Raw genomic sequence first — 18337 nt, 5'->3', positions numbered from 1 at the left:
TGCTGTTGCAGAAACTGGGATCTCTGAGATCTTAATTGTTGGTAAAGCGGGACGACCTGTATCTGGAAACGGAAGGAGCTTACCTAAATGCAAGCTTTTCATGATCCATCTAGGCTGCTAGCTGACTGCAGCAGGTGGTCAACTAAATTCTGAAAAAAAGATGGAGGCTCAATTTTTAATTTTATAGGAAAAATAGCATGTGAGCCAATGTACTTGTAAAAGTAATTAATTACTTACCATCACTGCTAACTTCTGCTCGGACGCACACTGCCTCAAGTGACGTGATGTCCTCCTTTCATCCTCAGCAACAATGGCTCCCAAAGTGGACTAACCACTGGAGGGTTTTAAAGACCTTCCCGCCTCCGTGCTGCACAACCCAGAAATTTCAACAGAACGAATCAGACTACCGCGAAATGTCTCTTCAGAGTAAGATGCATGCCATGACCAAAATTTATGGGAGCATGAATTTAGTTCCTGCCGAGAGTAACAATCAGAACCTTGACAGCAGGAGATATACATTCAATCTGCATTACGTCAACAACATCACATGGGCTAGGAGGAGATGGCAACTAGTGAGAGGGAGAACTGAGAAATGAAACTAAACCAACCAAGATGAAATATGGTGTTATGTTTGAATTTCTGTGACAGATTAAGGATATAACAACAAGAGTGAGCCCCACCTTAATTATTCTTGCCAATTTGGTGTACAAACTGTGCTTTCCGTGAAGCATGATTCCTACTTTATCAAAGACATAATTGTGGTTGTGGAGAAATAGCTTCCCATGATGGCAGGCTCTGCATCAGCTCGATCGGTAGTTTCATGTATCTAAGAAAGATATTGATTTAGAATCATGATCCATAGAAGAGAAAAACTTAAGGTACATCAGCTTGATTCCGTAGCATTTTTTCTTTTAACACACTTTTACTTGAAACACTTCTGTTAAAAGCATGTTGCGACTTTAAATGCTTCTTGAAAGAACTTGAAATGCTTCCTGAGAAAAACGCTTGAAATGCTTCTTGAGAGAAGTGCTTGAAATGCTTCCTGAAGAAGCATGTGCTTCTAAAAAACACGTCCGGATGCTTTCTATGTTCCATGAACTTTCTTTTTTTTTAAACATTTCCTGGCAATCAATGTCATTAGAAGTGCTTTGGGTTACTTGAAAATGCATTTAGCTATTCTAAAATCACTTACAAAATCTATCATATTCTTCCAAAATCACATTCCCTCCGACTTGTGTATTGTGATTTACACTTTTTTGTTCAAAGATGTATCACGACATACATCGTAACAATTACTCAGATACATTGATGATGATAGAGAAAAAAATTTAGTAAATTTTACATATCAGAAAATTAGAGCAGCTTCATTGCCTAAGAGATATTGCTGACATCACTCGGTGAAGGCTCCTGCTGAACGTCTGATTCAACCTGAATCTGGGAGGGTTCCGGCTGGGAAGATTCAACCACACTTGGCGCCGAGGCTTCGGTTGTCTCTGGTTTGAACTTGTTGATATAGTAACTAAGTGATGGCCCAGAGTAATCTACCTTCTGCACCACCGGAGGCGAGTTCTTACCTACTTGGAGGAGTATTGATGAAGCTGCAGCAACAGCAACGAGGGCAACCCCAGCTGTGATTGCTGCTGTGTTTTCAGCTCCATCGGCAGAAGACCCTGCAGTCCCGGAGCTTATTACGCTTTCTGCTACGTAAACTGCAGGCTGGAGAACGCAGACAAGTTACGAAAGTTGACACACTATAACGTGAAATATACTTGAGTCTCGAGCAAATAAGATAGGAAAAGAAACAAAACAACCAAACCCTCTGAACAGATAGCCACAATATTCATTAGTAGGTTTTAAACATCTCTTTGGAGGGTATGGTTAACAAACTTTGTACACTTTGCCTTGCACTCTGAAGTGTACGTGCACGCTATCATGTATCATCGCTCAACTGAAGCCCTGGATAACTTTAAGAGTTTTTTTTTTTTTTTTTTTTTTTCATAATTATCAGTTATAATCATTCTGTCCAGTACATTCAATGTTTTTTCGGTATTCAAATAAGAAATAAACACCGATTTATCAAAGAAAAAAAAAAAGGAAAAAGAACGCAATATTACTAACCTCCACAGAATATATGTTCGTCTGTCCAGCAGTGTCCTTCTCAACGTATCCAGTCCAACCCCGATTGCGGGGTGGAAACGTCCCAGAAATTTTTGTCTTCTCACCAGCCAACCATTCCACGCTCACTTTTCCAACCTATTCACATCACGATAAAAATATCAAAATATATTTGTTTAATTATCCTTTTCTGTCAAGTAGAATGCAGCTAGGTATACATAGTGTTACCGATAAACATTGCATTGACCCTACAAACCAACCGCTCTTTAATTGTCAGGTTTTCGTTCCCGGTCAGATTTATTTTTCTTGAGAAAGACAGACTCGTGTGAGAAAGAAGGATGAGGACACCACAGCTTGGAACAATGGTACCTCAAGAATAGTTTCAACATTTGTGGTTCGATAGTTTTACTCCAATATGTTTTGATTTCTTAACTGATAGTTGGTAATATTTTCCCATCCACAGATATAGGCAAAATTTTGCAGACACATTGCAACAATTTCTTGCTGTGCCTATGGGCTTCCGAAGGTGGCAGAGATCTACAAACTCACTTTCTTCCAGTACAATAAACGGTGCAACGGGAGACTTAGCATACCAACAACATCAAGGCACAGGTGGGGTGAATCATACCAGGATTTCAACAAGGAATACTTGCTCATTAAGGTTCCGATTATGCTTCAAAAACAACTAAAAGTGCTTCAAATCCAGATTCAATCAAAAAGTAGTCGAGTTGCTTCTGCCCTTCAGGAATTCACTTTTCAAACTGCCTAGATGCCATGAGGATACGCAAGTCCATGAAAAGAATACAAAGACCAAGCAAAAATCTTCATTTGTTTGTCTTTCAGAATTCAAACATATTGTTTTGCAATGTGATTGAAGAACAACTAGATATAGTTAAACTTAATCCTAAATAAGCGTCCAAGGCACTAAGGCAGTAACAAGTCTCCCCAATTACTACAGAGAACATAACTATAAGTGTAAGAATTACCGGGGAAAATCACCAACTACATATAGTTAAACTTAATCCTAAATTAGGGTCTCTCTTTACCCTGGTATCCAATCCAGTAATCTGGTATTACCAACCAGCCCATCACTGCAAAAACCTCCAACATTGATGTGTTAAATTCAAAATATTTTCTTGCCCATTAATTAGACAACTAATTTTAAGTCACAAAAAATAAGCATATCCAACTTTAAGATCAAACCCATTAACAATCTTACACCAAACACCTAAGATAGAGTTTATATACATACATACATAATTACATACATACAGAGAGAGAGAGAGAGAGAGAGAGAGAGAGAGAGAGAGAGAGGGTTACCTCCTTGTCAGGAGCACATTCTTCCACATTACAGTCAGCATCTTCAGTGGAAGCTCTAACTAGTGCGAGATGGTTAACTTTCTGAAGTTTTCTGGAGAAGAAGAAGCTCCTTTGTGTAGGAAATGTGCATGTGAATGTGTTTGCTGCTGCAATCACAGCCTGTGCTGCGGTTGCCATTGTTTGCAGAAGCAGAATAACACTCGATAGACTCGGCAGAAATCAGAGATTACGGTGGAGAGGGAGAGATGATATTTTTGTCCTTGCGGATTGGGTGTCCTTTGCTTTGTGTTGGAGGTTTGGTGGATTTTGAGATGGCTACGTGGCAACTCATATTTTTCGCTCTTTTGTTTTTCACCTTTTCCTTTAAAAAAAAAGAAAAAGAGATACTATAAATTACAACGAAGAGTCTCGGTGGTCTTAAAATCATAATGCTAAAATTTAATCTCGGAATGACAAAAATAGGAAAATTATTAATACTATGTAATCGATTTAGGGTTTTAACTTTTACCTCCATGGTCGTTCAAAGAAATTTGATCGTTCGTTATATAAAATTAAGTATTAAAAGTATACTATGTGTAATTTTTCTTGAATTTACCTTAGGTGATTTGAAATGAAATATTTGCAGTTTATTCCATCTTGTAATAACAATTTTATGTTTTCTTTTCAACATTAAATTGAAATTCAATTGTGTTCATCCAAATTCAAGTTGCATTGTGCCCCTAATTTGATCAATAAAAATGGAATTCTGAAGAGTAATTTGCAATGTTACTTGTAAAAAGGTCATAAATAGATGAAATGTTTCGTGAAATTTTAAATTAATTTGGACTTCCAATTTGTTGGAGGAGAAAATCGTTTAGGGTTTAGGATTTTGGGTTTAGCAATGTGAGCTCTTTGGTGTAGTGTTAATTACAATCGCCCAAGTTTTATTCAAATTTCGGGTCAACCCGTTTTACTTTATGCCACTTAGAAGTGGCAGTGTAATATAATCTTTGACTCCAAATTCTTCCAAAGTCTGACGTGAAGGCATGTACCGCAGCCGTTATATAGTGAAAGTAAGTAAATGCATGTACCGTAGCCAAATCCGTAAGTTATTGAGTTTTGAGAAAATTTGATTTGTTTTGTCACCAAGAAATCGGAGAAAATTTATCAAAAAAATAAAGGCGGAAGGCAGAAAAATAGAAAAGAAATACGTATATTATATGTAACAGAAACCAACAGTACATAATCAAACATAGCATTCCATCAAAGAAGACAGCACTCTCAACGATATTAAAACGTCTACGCGCTTCTTAATAAAGGGCCACTCGAACCGAAGAGGCTCCAAAAGTTGTATCCACACGTCTGCGAATGCCAATATACGAGAGGACGTTTATGATAGATTGATCATGTCTTCATAGATCGATCACATGAAGACATGATCGATCGTTTACAACCTCAAATCCCACTTTCTGCAGTCGCCACACCAGTCTCATGTTACACCGTACGCACACTTCATCCCATTATGCAATCCGCTCACAAATTCACACCCCACGCCCTCCCCCGGTTTGAAACTGATGTTAGTTGCGAAAATCTCTAAACCTAAGTTTTCGTCTTTGTGAAGCTGAAATATTTCTTAAGCTTCTTCAACATACTTGGCCGCTTAGCTAATGTTTTTTCAGTTCCCTTTTGCTCGCCTGCAAACCAAAACTCACTTTCACATAAAAGAAAAGCCTGAAGAACGGACAACAGAAAAAGAAAATCACCGGGCAGATGAAACATGTAAAAAAAGCCTACACGCTTACAATACAAGCGGATAGAAATGAATTTGGACAATACACGAAATGAAATTCATTAAGAACCATATTCACACCAACCAAACAAAAATAAAAAATAAAAAAAACAAAATAAAGAACAAGAGGGTCTCCACAGCGTCACTCGTGCTGTCAAGCAGCACTCCATGCATCTCGTATTTAACTGAAACATTTTCATTTACTTATTTGTATATGCATTACATAATGTGGGAAAACTGTCAAATATGAAATGTTAAAGATATGTATGGAGCAACTTCATGACCTGAAGATGTTGCATAAACCAAAGCATGGGACGCAGAAGCAAGAAATACAACATGAAATTGCACAAGAAAAAAAAAAAAGAGCTAAAACAGCAACGACGCTGAAGACAAAAAACTATGGATACCCACACCAAAATATCCACTTGCATTCATCAACTACCTTTTGACCTCCGATTACATAATAAAGACATGCACCGAATATAGTCAACGACTTAAACTATTAGCTCTTTAAGACCATCTCCAACCTTTAGGCTAAAAGCTAAAGTTTTTAGCCTAAATACAGCTTTTCTACTTCAACCTTCTGGCCTAAAATTTTAGCTCTAGATTATTAAAGAATCAACTAAAGCTAATTTTTTTCCTTAAATTAACTTGAAAAAAAAATTATGTAAACTATCGTAAATTAATTTTATGAACATTTTTATCTAAAAATATTTAAATTCCGATAAATATTGAAAACTCATTGAATCGATATATGAAACTCATGAAACACTATGGAAGAATATGAAAATCATGATAGAGATGTATAAACACAAAATACATGAAACACAGAACACATGTGAAGCACATACAAAACACATGTGAAGGACATACAAAACACATGATAGAGATGAAGCACACATAGAACACATGTGAAACACATGACACACGAGAAAAAGTGAGTTTTGTGTGGATGTTTGAACAAATACATAGGTATTTATAGAGTTTTTGGGTGAATTTTGAGTTAAATATTTTTTTTTAATTATTTTAACCGTTGGATTTAAATTTCAACGTTAGATCTTTTTTTTTACTGTTAGATTTGATTATATTCGATCTCAACTATTGGATTCAATGTATTTTAAAATTACATTTTTTTTTTATAAAACAAAATTTGAATCTAGACCGTTGGATCAACCAATAGTCCAAATATATCAACCGTCCGATGCAAATTAGAGTCGTTGGGCTCCTGCAAGTGCCCGACAACTGCCCTGACAGTGGGCCCTCTAGGCTTGATGCCGCATGGGGCAATTGGGGCAAGTGGGTAGGCTGCGTCTAGGCTTGTTTATGGCGAGTCCACTCGCATTTGGACTAATTCCTGAGAGGAATTTGGTTTTTGTTTAGCTTTTAGCTTTTTGGCTTGGGTCGGGTTTGGGGGCGCGAGGTGGGGTGGGGGGCGAATAAAACCTAAAATTTAGCTTTTAGCCCAGGGTTGGGTTAGGTTTGGTCTAAAAGGAAATTTGAAACTCGATGCTACCATTCCAAGAGATTGCTTTCATGACTATCCTTTGTCACAATTACCAATCAATCAGTACTCCACTCACAATTTCCAGAATAAAAAGAAGAAATATAACATATCAATGAGTCTTCAACATAGGCAGGATCACGGTTAAGAGTAACTCCACAGGATAGACACAAGAAGTTCCGTATAATTGTTCAAACGGGTCAGTTTTCTACCATTGCCTAAGGTTTTCAGGTAGTGTTCTCCAAAACTTACAGCCCCCTTTAAACATTTACCACTCAGAGTGACAGCTCCAGTCTCTAGATGTAGGAGAGTCATCTTTAACAAAGCATACATGAAGGCAATATGATCCCGCAGAACAGAAAGAAGCAAGAGCTCCTCCATTAGACAGATACCTCTACTCCCATTCACGATCAAGAACTGTAGCTATAATTTAGCTTGGAATAAATAGCAAACTACAAGTGATGTCTCATAGCTATGGGAAAATGAACCTGATTAGCGATCACAACTTCAGTACTAGGACTCGCAAATTGGTCACTTGTTAAAACTTCATCCGCATCAAGTTACCTTTTATGTTCACCGAACCCAAACTCAGCCTAAAGTACCTTGAACTACTCCCATCTACCCGAGCCTTGAAAGTCACAATATCAGGCTTATGCCACCCTTAGATGAATCAACTGAGAAACTCATGGCACAACCGACTGCTCATCACATAACTAAAACGGCATAGGATCAGTCAAAAGATGAAGCATCCAAGGAGACAAGTAAAAACAGAAAATAACTTGGGGGTTTTTTTTTCTTCCAAAAAGTTATTATCAGATAACAAAATACGCTTGCTGGCTTGTAATGCATGCAATCAAAAGGACTATAGAAGTGTGAATTAAACACGAGAGCTAAACAGCACAGTTACCATCAGTTACAATATCTGGAGGAGATCCAACGGAACCCAACAGCTTAGGCCTGCTTATCCAGTACTGATGAAACCTCTGCCTTGCGTATTCCATGTAGTCAAAGTCAATTTCATTCACATGTTCCTGAAAAATGAAAAACCAAATGTAGAGACAAAATTAAATGCAGCCACATGAAAGTATTGCAACCCATTGTGTAACCTTGATCACAGTTAAAAATTAGAACAACGGCCTGACATTGACATGATAGCTTATAGGATAAACCATCAATATGGCAAGTCACAACAGGAGCCGGCATGCTAAGATATGAAAAAGAAACTAGATTACCAATAAAATTTCAGAATCAGGGAAACAAGGCATTTAAAGAAAATAAAGAAAACATATTAAGAACCTAAGGGGTTAGCCGTCATTCTGCAAGTCGCAGTGGCAATAGGTTTCTATGATAATAAGGTTCTATCCATGAAACTATGTTGAAACGACGAGTACCGATATTATTCCCCATAGGCCCCAAAAGAGATGGCTTGCAAGAGTATAGTTCTCAACATCTTGAACCAGCTGCTCCACTTCGCTGTCAGTAGGTTGATTGCCTGCATACAAATCCCACAATTCAGAGACTATCAAATAAATCCTTCCAATTTCTTGAGAGAGGTTACAACATAATCAAGTAAATAAAATTACCTGAAGAACTCAGGTACAAACAAACAAACCGCTGACGCTCCTCCAAACCTGTTGTGACAGGTCAAGATATAGCATGGCACAGAAGGAAATAATACAAGATAAACACAAAAGCATGTGCCAGAACAGATGACAAACCAGGATATTTGCTGTAGTCCAAAATATGAGGTGTATCAGTGTGATAGTCAGCTGCCATCTCACAGAAATGATTTGCTATGTCAAATTGTACAGCATTATAACTTGCATACTCATAATCCTGGCAGGAAAGTTAAATATAATATCAGAACCAAAGAATCTTCCCACTCTTGTTCATGCCCGCATCGCACATTGTCAATCCCATAATTGGATAGACCAATAAACATGGTGCTGAATTAGCTTCCCAAGAAATGAAAAGAAAAAAAAAGAAAGAAAAGAACGGAACTTTCTTCGCACAATCAAATTCATACTCTCTTAGTCAATAATCCTTACAACGAAACATCATATAGGATGACGTTTAAACTTTAAACCTATAAACATCCATATAAAAACTGAGACTATCTCCATATGATTAATGATAATCTCAGTCCTAATTTTTTTTTTTTTTTTTTTTTCTGGGTATTGTTAGCAGTTGGAATTATATGGTGAAATTCACAGATACAAGCTATTTGAAATACTTTTCTTCCTTTCTACCAATGACATCTGCCATACTACAATTAGAAATCATCTAAGCAAAGTACAGTCTTATAACTAGGTATTTCGTTGTTGCATATTAATGAAAACATCTTAACTATTTACTAAAGTAAAAACTAAAAGATCAAATGAAAATAAGATTTTGACACCAAAATTCAGATGAGAAAATAAAAATTTGAAATTAAAAGCAGAATGAGAAACTTACGATTATGGTTATCGATTTACTCTTTTCCTCAAGCATTATGTTACCATACTGTAAATCATTGTGGCAAAAACCCATACGTTGATGAGGCCCTGAGAGCTCCTTCTCCAGTAACGGGATTTCGTTTTCAATAGAATCCAGCTGAAAGGAATTAACTTCTTCTGGGGTACACAATCTCTTGGCCGTACTGAGCCAATTTCTGGAACATTTACAAAGAATTGATTGAAGCTATAACAACAGTCGGAACATTAATTCATGCAACAATTTATTCTCACTTAATTTAGACACATGGTATAATCTCAATCTTTCAGAGAATAGTACAGCAGAAACAAAGTAATGTACCGCAATCTATTCCAGAGGGTGACAACCTTTGGACCAGGCATATCAAGTTCATGGAACTCCTTCAATTTCGATGCTATAAGAGCAGATGTGTCCGGATCACGTAGATCACATGCTGAGAGTGTCTGAAAATTTACAAGTGAAAGAGATAAAATCAGGAAAGGAAAAAAATGTGCTTCCATAGTTTAAGGAGCTACAGAAATCTTTAATTGACTTCTTTATGCAATTTGTCCATGTAACCCAAGATATGAAATAGATGTGTTTATCTTTCTCATACATAATCACCACTAAATGGAATTGTAAAACACAAAGAGGAATTAATCACTTGCTGAAGAAAATTATTATTATTTACTAAATTTGATCTTGAGCTAGAGAAGGTAGTCATAAAACACTACGACATGACAATTTAGCATGACATTCTCATGCACCAGAAATAAACCGAGCATTAATAGAAAAAAAGAGCATGGTGCATATATATACTCCTAACCCCAAGTAGAAATGGTGGAAGAATATTTTGTGTTCTTAAGAAATACAGCAGTAAGGAACCCATCCAAAGCAACTTCCTTTATATATTATTTTAAATGCGAATTATGAGATTGCTAGAGAACGACAGCAAGATAAGTAAAAATGAAAGTACCTGTGCGTGGATGAACGCTTCAATTCGGCCATTTGGAAAACGCCCAAGCAAACGAGGTCCCTGACCATTCTTTGACATGTGTTCAAATGTTCGGATCTCATTATCCCTGTCAAAGAACACCTCGACACCCTCACCATAAATCCTAACCACAACTTTATGTGAAAGTTCCCCTGTCCTTGATGGCCACTTTATTTCAAAAACCTCATTTGTCATTGCACCCTTGAGAGGGATCACCTGCAGTGCCTTTGAATCCACCACGTCATCCCACTGGGAAGCCAATGATTGTAGAATCTCCCTAGCTTCTGCTGGAATACGATCTTCTCTGTTGACCATGGCATTTTCCATGGCGCCCATAATAAAAAATTATGCTGCGCTTCCACACCACAACGATGAATATAACTCAAGCAACCTAATATCCTGGTGTGGAAATGTTCCAAGGAGAATAAGCAAGGAATTTAACTAGGGGCGGAGCCAGAAATTTCTTCTAGTAGGGGCAACCGAAAACAACTAAGAAAACCTTATTATAGTATGGTTATACGCAATATGATATTAAGGATGGTTTTCAAATGATGATGTATCACAATTCCAATGTTACAAAAATTTCAATGTATTAGTGTACAGTGGCAAAGTGATGAGAAAAATATAAGTACATGATAGGCGGGAGAGGGTTTTTTAGGTTTGAATGACAGAACAAGAGCACTATTGCTCATATAATATTTGATATGGAGTATAAATAGAATGAATGTATGTTGGATATTAGATGTATATATTTTCTTCAAAGATAACCCGATAACCCGTGTATATTATATAATTGTAGTCTACAACTAAACAAACGAATTACTTGAGTGAGGGCATCTGCCCCCAATGAGCCTTCATTGGCTCCGTCAACATGACTAAGGCCAAGAAATTTAACCAATAGCTGTCAGATTGCTAATGATCACAAAATTCCGAACCCCATTGCGGTAATCAGCTAGAAGGTAAGCAGACAAATAAAAAGGGGGCATAATTAGCACACCATTGCGGTCTAAACCTAATAGACAAGAATCGATTTTGACATCAAATTACACAACAATTTGTGTCCATCACTTCCGATTCTATGACATTCAATTCCATAGGTAAACATTAAAAAAAGTAAAATGATTGGAATTTGGAAGCCGCCCCAGATATTTCAAGCAGCAAGAAACCATCTACCACATTGAAAATTTTCCAAATTCTATCTTGGCTAAGGATTAAGGATCTGTAACCTGCAATAATACTCATAATTCTGAAACTTGCCAATATAGTTAAAGGGGAAAATTACATTTCCTCAAACAAAACAAACAGAAAATAATCCCATATTCACATGCAGCATGCAAGATGCAAGATGCAACTTTCTCATATATTTCTAAGCAATCCAGTCCCTTTCCTTTCCCACCAATTCCCGGTTGCCAAACACAGCACAATCGCAGGAATTGGCGGGAAAGGGATTCCGACCAGGATTCTCCAGAACCAAATTAAAATCAAAATAATATAAAACTACAATTTGTTATTTTGGTTGCATGCGAATTATTGGTGACGATAGAACGATAATAATACCTGGAAAGGAAGGAGAACCGGACCGCCGGACCAGAAGAGAGGCGGAGGAGAGGAACAGCACAAGAAGAGGGCTCGGAATGTGGGTGATAAGGGCAGGAGAGCCTCGTCGTCGTGCGGTTTCGGGGAGGAAGGGAATGGCGGTGGAATTGAAGCGGGAGTGGAGGGTGGTGGTTTTGTTGGTAATATTTTGGGATTCGAGCACGGGTGAGTTGGCAGAGGAATTTGGGCCGTTGGCTTTCAGCAAGGAAAGGTTTTGGGCAAAGAGCATTTCTTTGGGAATAATCGATCAAAATGCGTGTTCGACCCGAGTGCCCACGTGTGGATGACGAACTGCCGACATAGAAGTAAGCGTAATGTTCATATATGTTTTTATACCACATTTTTATATCATTTTAGATGGTATTTGATATGGACTCTTTCTCCTTTATTTTCTTAGGTTTTGTAAAATTTTCAAATGATATGACTGTGCCACATTTAGATACCAACCACCCAAGATGATATGAAAATATAGTACAAAACATGGTATGAATAGCATTACTCTAGTAATTAATTAGTAATTACTCTATTTATATCATATTTTTGTACCACATTTTTATACCACCTTAGGTGGCATTTGATGTAGACAACTACATCATTTGAATTAATCAGATTTTTAAATTTAGTTCATTATTTAATAAATTAATAATTAAAAAAAACTAATTAATTAAATGATGATTATGGTATACGAGAAGTTTTTCTCCTTCATTTCCTTAAGTTTTGCAATTTTTTCAAATGATGTGGTTGTCCACATCAGATGCCACCTAAGATGGTATAAAAATGTGGTATGAATAACATTACTCGCCAAAATGTGATTGCGGGTTTATTGCTAACTATATGTCATCAATTTAATGAATATTTAAATAATTTATTAGACAAAATGAGTAAATTAATACAATTTTAAAATTTTAGGGGGGTAATGTGAGAAAATTGAAACCCTGTGACCCATTTTTGAAATGTAGTTAGCCCTATGTTTTATGTGAAATTATCACTTAATATTATGGTCTCGTCTTTTTCATTGATAAGACATTCTTCAACCTTGGGCTAAAATTCAAATTTTCACTTCTATTCCCCCCCCCCAACCAAAACTCAACCCAACCCAACGCTAAAATGTGGCTTAAAACCTAAAATTCAAATGGAAGCCAAATTTAGCCCGAGATTAGTGGGACTGTGACACACCCCGACCGAGATCAGGGCATGCTGGCCGTCACGCGAAGGTGACGTAGCCATGTGCGCGTGCGGAAGCTAAAGGTATAGTAATATAAAAGTACGAATAATTAAAAACCTAATAGCATACAAAGTACTAGTGTATGTGAGACACAATTCAGAGCAAGTCTACAGCAGTCGAAAAAGGAAAGTTACGACATATGTACACCCGAAGGTGACCCTACAATGGTGAGTGTCTGTCAGAAATGCCGGGACGCCCTCTGGGATGGACCACCGAACTTGCTAGACCACTAGAACCTGGAGGGGCGCAAAAACAAAAGCGTGAGTGGGCAAAAACAAAGCTCTTTTAAAACTCTTTAACAAAAATACATTCTAACCCCTCGCCGTAAAACCTGTATACTTCCCAGAAAATGAACATATATACGTATGTATAGGTATGTCAATAATGCTCCACATATGCCATTCATGCTCACAATATGCCATTCATGCTTGAGAATATGCCACAACAGAATCTCATAATCAAATGTAATTGTTCAAGCATAATTCACATCAATAACATATAATCTGGCAGCCGGGAGTCACCTAACGTGACCTGTACGGCTGCATATAGAGCTTCAATCTCAACTCAATATCTGAATCTGCACACGAGTCGGAACCACCTAACGTGGTCTGTACGACAAGACTGGGTGTAATATATACGCTCTAGTGCTACGATCACGTGAAGACTGTGCGAATAATCGCGGGTCACCTACGAGTCGGAACCACCTAATGTGGTCTGTACGACAAGGCTTGCACCTAACTTGGATCCAAGGCGAGCGTGTGGTGCTGGTGAACATCACGTGAAGGACTGTGCCCTGGCCCTGGGCGGGAGCACTAACACCGGGGGTGCAGATTATGAGCTCTCTAAGCATTTCAAACTACTATTGCATAATAAACAGGAATGCATAACCACATGAATACCGCTTACCTGGCACTTACCTGTGCGTCCACAGCACCAAATACACATTTATATATGTATGCCAACTACCAACGCACGTGATGATGCGTAAACAATATTCAAATGATGCATGGCATAAAACATATAACCTTTTCTATTTAATTTCTGGGAATTAATATGTATATAGGTATATACGGAAAACAAAAGCCCACTCACTGATAATTAGAAGGGTCGTAGCCCCCCTGCCTCGAGTGCGTACGCTCGTCCTCGGAAAACGAATCACCTATACGCGACAAAGTTACGAAAACATTAATTTAAAAGCACCTAAGCAACTTCTCGTAATAACTTCTCATACATTGCTCAAAATGGACAAATGAATATACCAACGTGACCTACACAACCTCAGGATCACGCCCATAATTTTAGAAAAATTTTTGGACCACGCACGCGCCCCCACGCGCCTGAACACGCACGGACCTACGCGCCCCCACGCGCGGCCCACGTGCACTGCACACTGACGGCGTCAGTTGACGCCGTCAGGAATATTCCGTTAACTGACGGAATATTCCGTCAAATCTAACCGGATTCTGTCACTGCCGTTAGGAATATTCCGTTAGACTTAACGGAATATTCTCCTTTCTTCTCCGGCGAGACGCCGGCGCCGGCGACGGCGCCGGAAAACTGGGTAATTTTCAAACTAAGTTTTCTCCTTCGTTTTTCAACCATTTTTCACGTTCTTTATACCAAAATGAAGCTTAGGACTAGTAGAATCACGTTAGACTAGTTTTAAGGCCTAAAAATTGCTAGATCATACCTGTCTTCAACTTCAAGAATCGGCCAACTTCGTACAGGACGATCCCGACGTCCAAATTCACCCAACGAACTACTCCGAGGCTCCTTGGGACCTCACAAGCACAACTACAAGCTTAGAAATTCCAAAAACAAGCTAGTTTAGGTTTGCATGAACAGTGTAAAATTCGGCCATTGTTGAAACGACGTGAAAACGTTCGAATTCTTACCTGGAATTGGTATGGTTGTGCTCCTCACAACCTCACGAGCACGAGGGTGGTCTTGGTTTCTTAATTGGTGCAGGTTTGAGTATGTTTGTATGTGTGGCCGTGTGTGTTGAAGGAAGAAGAAGAAGATGGATTCGGGGAGAGAGAGAGAGACTGAGACAGAGACAGAGAGACAAAGAGTGAGGGAATGAGGGAGGGAATCCCGGGAAAGTGAGGGTGAGGTGTGAGTGTGTGTGTGGTCCTACAACACCACACTACACAACACTTAACGTACACAAACAAATTAGGGTAAAATTGTCATTTTAAATGTACGTCTCGTTAGTTTCGGGACAGGATGTTACAACCTACCCTCCTTAATAGAATTTCGTCCCGAAATTCAAAACAACCTCAATACACCCCTAATAGTCAAAGAATAATCTAGGATACAAATCCCTCATTCGTTCTTCTGTCTCCCATGTAGCTTCTTCAACCGAGTGACTCCTCCACAAAACTTTCACCAAATTCACCGTCTTGTTCCTCAGAACCTTTTCTTTCCAATCTAAGATCGTTAACGGTTCCTCGTCGTACGTCAAATCTGGATTTATCTCTAACGGTTGAGGAGGTATCACATGCAATGGATCAGCAACGTAATGTCGGAGCATAGACACGTGAAAAACGTTATGCACTTTAGCCAACTCCGGAGGCAACTCCAACCTATAAGCTACCTCACCAACTTTTTCTGTGACTATGTACGGTCCGATATACCTGGGACTCAACTTCCCTTTCTTTCCAAACCGCACAACACCTCTCCACGGTGAAAGCTTTAGAAATACCCAATCTCCGACCTCATACGTTCTGTCCGTAGCATGTCGATCTGCTAAACTTTTCTGCCTGTCCTGAGCTGCTTTCAGGTTAGACCTAATTACCTGAACATTTTGAGTAGTCTCCTCGACAATCTCCGGACCTACCAAGACTCTTTCGCCAACCTCCGACCAACATAACGGAGTGCGACAAGATCTACCATACAAAGCTTCAAATGGCGCCATGCCAATGCTCGAATGGAAACTGTTGTTGTAAGCAAATTCCATTAAATCTAATCGCTGGTGCCAAGCATCACTGAACTGTAACACTGATGCTCGCAGCATATCTTCCAAGGTCTGAATAGTTCTCTCAGACTGTCCGTCCGTTTGTGGATGATATGCCGTACTGTAAAGTAGTCTCGTACCCAAAGCTTCCTGAAAGGCTACCCAAAACTTTGATGTGAATCGTGGATCACGATCCGAGACAATACTTACAGGGACACCATGGTACTTCACAACCTTTGAGATAAACAATTCCGCTAACCGGCTCAAAGAATACTTCTCTCTTACTGGAATGAAATGTGCCGACTTAGTGAGCCGATCAACGATCACCCAAATGCCATCAAAGCCATTATGTGTACGCGGCAACTTGTACACAAAATCCATAGTGATATTTTCCCACTTCCACTCTGGAACGGGAAGCGGCTGTAACAATCCAAACGGCTTCTTTCTTTCTGCTTTAACCTGCTGACAAACAGCACAACTGCTCACATACTCAGCTATCTCCCTTTTCATACCCGGCCAATAGTAAAATGGTCGAATGGTATGATACATTTTGGTTGCCCCTGGGTGCATGGCATAAGCCGAGATATGTGCTTCATCAAGAATTTCCTTCTTCAAGTCCACATTACTAGGCACGAACATTCTACCCTCTAACATCAACATGCCATCAGAATCACGAACTCTGAGATCTCGCCACCTTCCTTGACCTCGAGCTTGAATTAGTTCTTGAATCTGTTCATCAGCTACCTGAGCTTCAAGCACCCGATCAACTAAGATTGGCCTAACTTGAAAATTAGCAAGTAATGCCACTTCTCGATCTTCTGCTTCTAACCTTACTCCCGTAGCACGCAAGTCCACCAAAAGAGGAATACGACTAGCGTACAACGCATTGATACGGCCATGTGACTTCCTGCTAAGTGCATCGGCTACTACGTTCGCACGACCAGGGTGATAATCAATCGTGCAATCGTAATCGCTGAGTAACTCCAACCACCTCCGTTGACGAAGATTAAGTTCCTTCTGGGTAAAGAGATACTGAAGACTCTTGTGATCTGTGAAGATCCTACACTTTTCTCCATAAAGATAGTGTCTCCACAACTTCAACGCAAAGATAATAGCAGCCAACTCCAAATCATGTGTAGGGTAATTCATTTCATGGGTTTTCAACTGCCGCGAAGCATAAGCAATCACCCTACCATGCTGCATCAATACACATCCCAGACCATTCAAGGAAGCATCGCTATAAACCTCGAAATCACCACTATCGTCTGGAAGTGCCAAAACAGGTGCATTAGTAAGACAATGCTTCAACTGCTGGAAACTTTGCTCACACTTATCATTCCACTCAAACTTAACATCTTTCCTTGTTAACCTCGTCAGTGGCAAAGCAATTACCGAAAAATCCTTAACGAATCTCCGATAATATCCCGCCAAACCAATGAAACTTCTCACCTCAGTGACGGTTCGTGGTTGCTCCCAACTCTCCACAGCTGCAACCTTCTGAGTATCAACCAGAATACCTTGAGCAGAAATGATGTGCCCCAAAAACGCGACTTGATCTAACCAGAACTGGCACTTACTAAACTTAGCATACAATTGGTGTTCTCTCAACCTTTTCAACACCAAAGTAAGATGTCGGACATGTTCCGCTTTGGACTTAGAATACACCAGAATATCGTCAATGAAGACAATGACAAATCTATCCAGGTAAGGCTGAAATACCCGGTTCATTAAATCCATAAAAGCTGCTGGTGCATTCGTCAACCCAAATGGCATAACCAGAAACTCGTAATGACCGTAACGAGTCCTGAACGCCGTCTTAGGAACATCATCCCTACTAATCTTCAGCTGATAGTACCCAGACCTCAAGTCTATCTTAGAAAATACACAAGCACCTCTCAGCTGATCAAACAAATCGTCGATACGAGGCAATGGATAACGGTTTTTAATCGTCACCCGATTCAATTGTCTGTAGTCGATACACAGCCTCAAAGTCCCATCTTTCTTTTTCACAAACAACACTGGAGCGCCCCAAGGTGAAATACTAGGCTGAATGAATCCCTTATCCACTAATTCCTGTAATTGCACTTTCAATTCCCTTAACTCAGCGGGAGCCATACGATAAGGAGTTAATGAAATAGGATTGGTACCTGGAAGCAACTCAACAGTGAAATCCACATCTCGATCTGGGGGTAAACCAGGTAAATCTTCAGGAAAAACATCAGGGAAGTGTCTAACCACTCTCACATCCTCAATTCTGCTTGGAACGGCCTCCTCTAGTACCACATGAGCTAGATACCCCTGACAACCTTTAGTCAACAACTTCTTCGCTCGTAAAGCCGAAATAACACCATGTCTTACCCCACTCTGCTCACCCACAAAAGTAACCTCAGGTAATCCAGGACGGTGAAAAG

At 39.2% G+C, this 18337-nt stretch overlaps 2 protein-coding genes across 2 annotated transcripts; both read right to left on the bottom strand.

The window, feature by feature from the left end:
* Positions 1–1184: 1184 nt before the first annotated feature.
* LOC137734958 (protein MAINTENANCE OF PSII UNDER HIGH LIGHT 1-like) lies at positions 1185–3713 on the bottom strand. The gene is made up of 3 exons (XM_068474299.1): positions 3436–3713; positions 2119–2253; positions 1185–1716 (listed from the first exon to the last, which is right to left on the bottom strand). The coding sequence occupies exons 1-3, from the start codon at positions 3610–3612 to the stop codon at positions 1372–1374; spliced, it is 657 nt and encodes a 218-aa protein (XP_068330400.1). The 5' UTR covers positions 3613–3713; the 3' UTR covers positions 1185–1371.
* Positions 3714–4645: 932 nt separating this feature from the next.
* Positions 4646–11941, bottom strand: LOC137734985 (probable choline kinase 2). The gene is made up of 9 exons (XM_068474332.1): positions 11707–11941; positions 10132–10548; positions 9498–9619; positions 9159–9354; positions 8423–8540; positions 8288–8335; positions 8096–8196; positions 7612–7735; positions 4646–5108 (listed from the first exon to the last, which is right to left on the bottom strand). The coding sequence occupies exons 2-9, from the start codon at positions 10483–10485 to the stop codon at positions 5014–5016; spliced, it is 1158 nt and encodes a 385-aa protein (XP_068330433.1). The 5' UTR covers positions 10486–10548; positions 11707–11941; the 3' UTR covers positions 4646–5013.
* Between the last annotated feature and the right edge of the window lie 6396 nt (positions 11942–18337).

The sequence above is a fragment of the Pyrus communis genome, chromosome 5 (genome assembly GCF_963583255.1).
Source record: "Pyrus communis chromosome 5, drPyrComm1.1, whole genome shotgun sequence".
NCBI lineage: Eukaryota > Viridiplantae > Streptophyta > Magnoliopsida > Rosales > Rosaceae > Pyrus > Pyrus communis.
The sequence above is the reverse complement of the archived record's forward strand: the minus strand, read 5'-3'. Positions and strand labels throughout refer to the sequence as shown.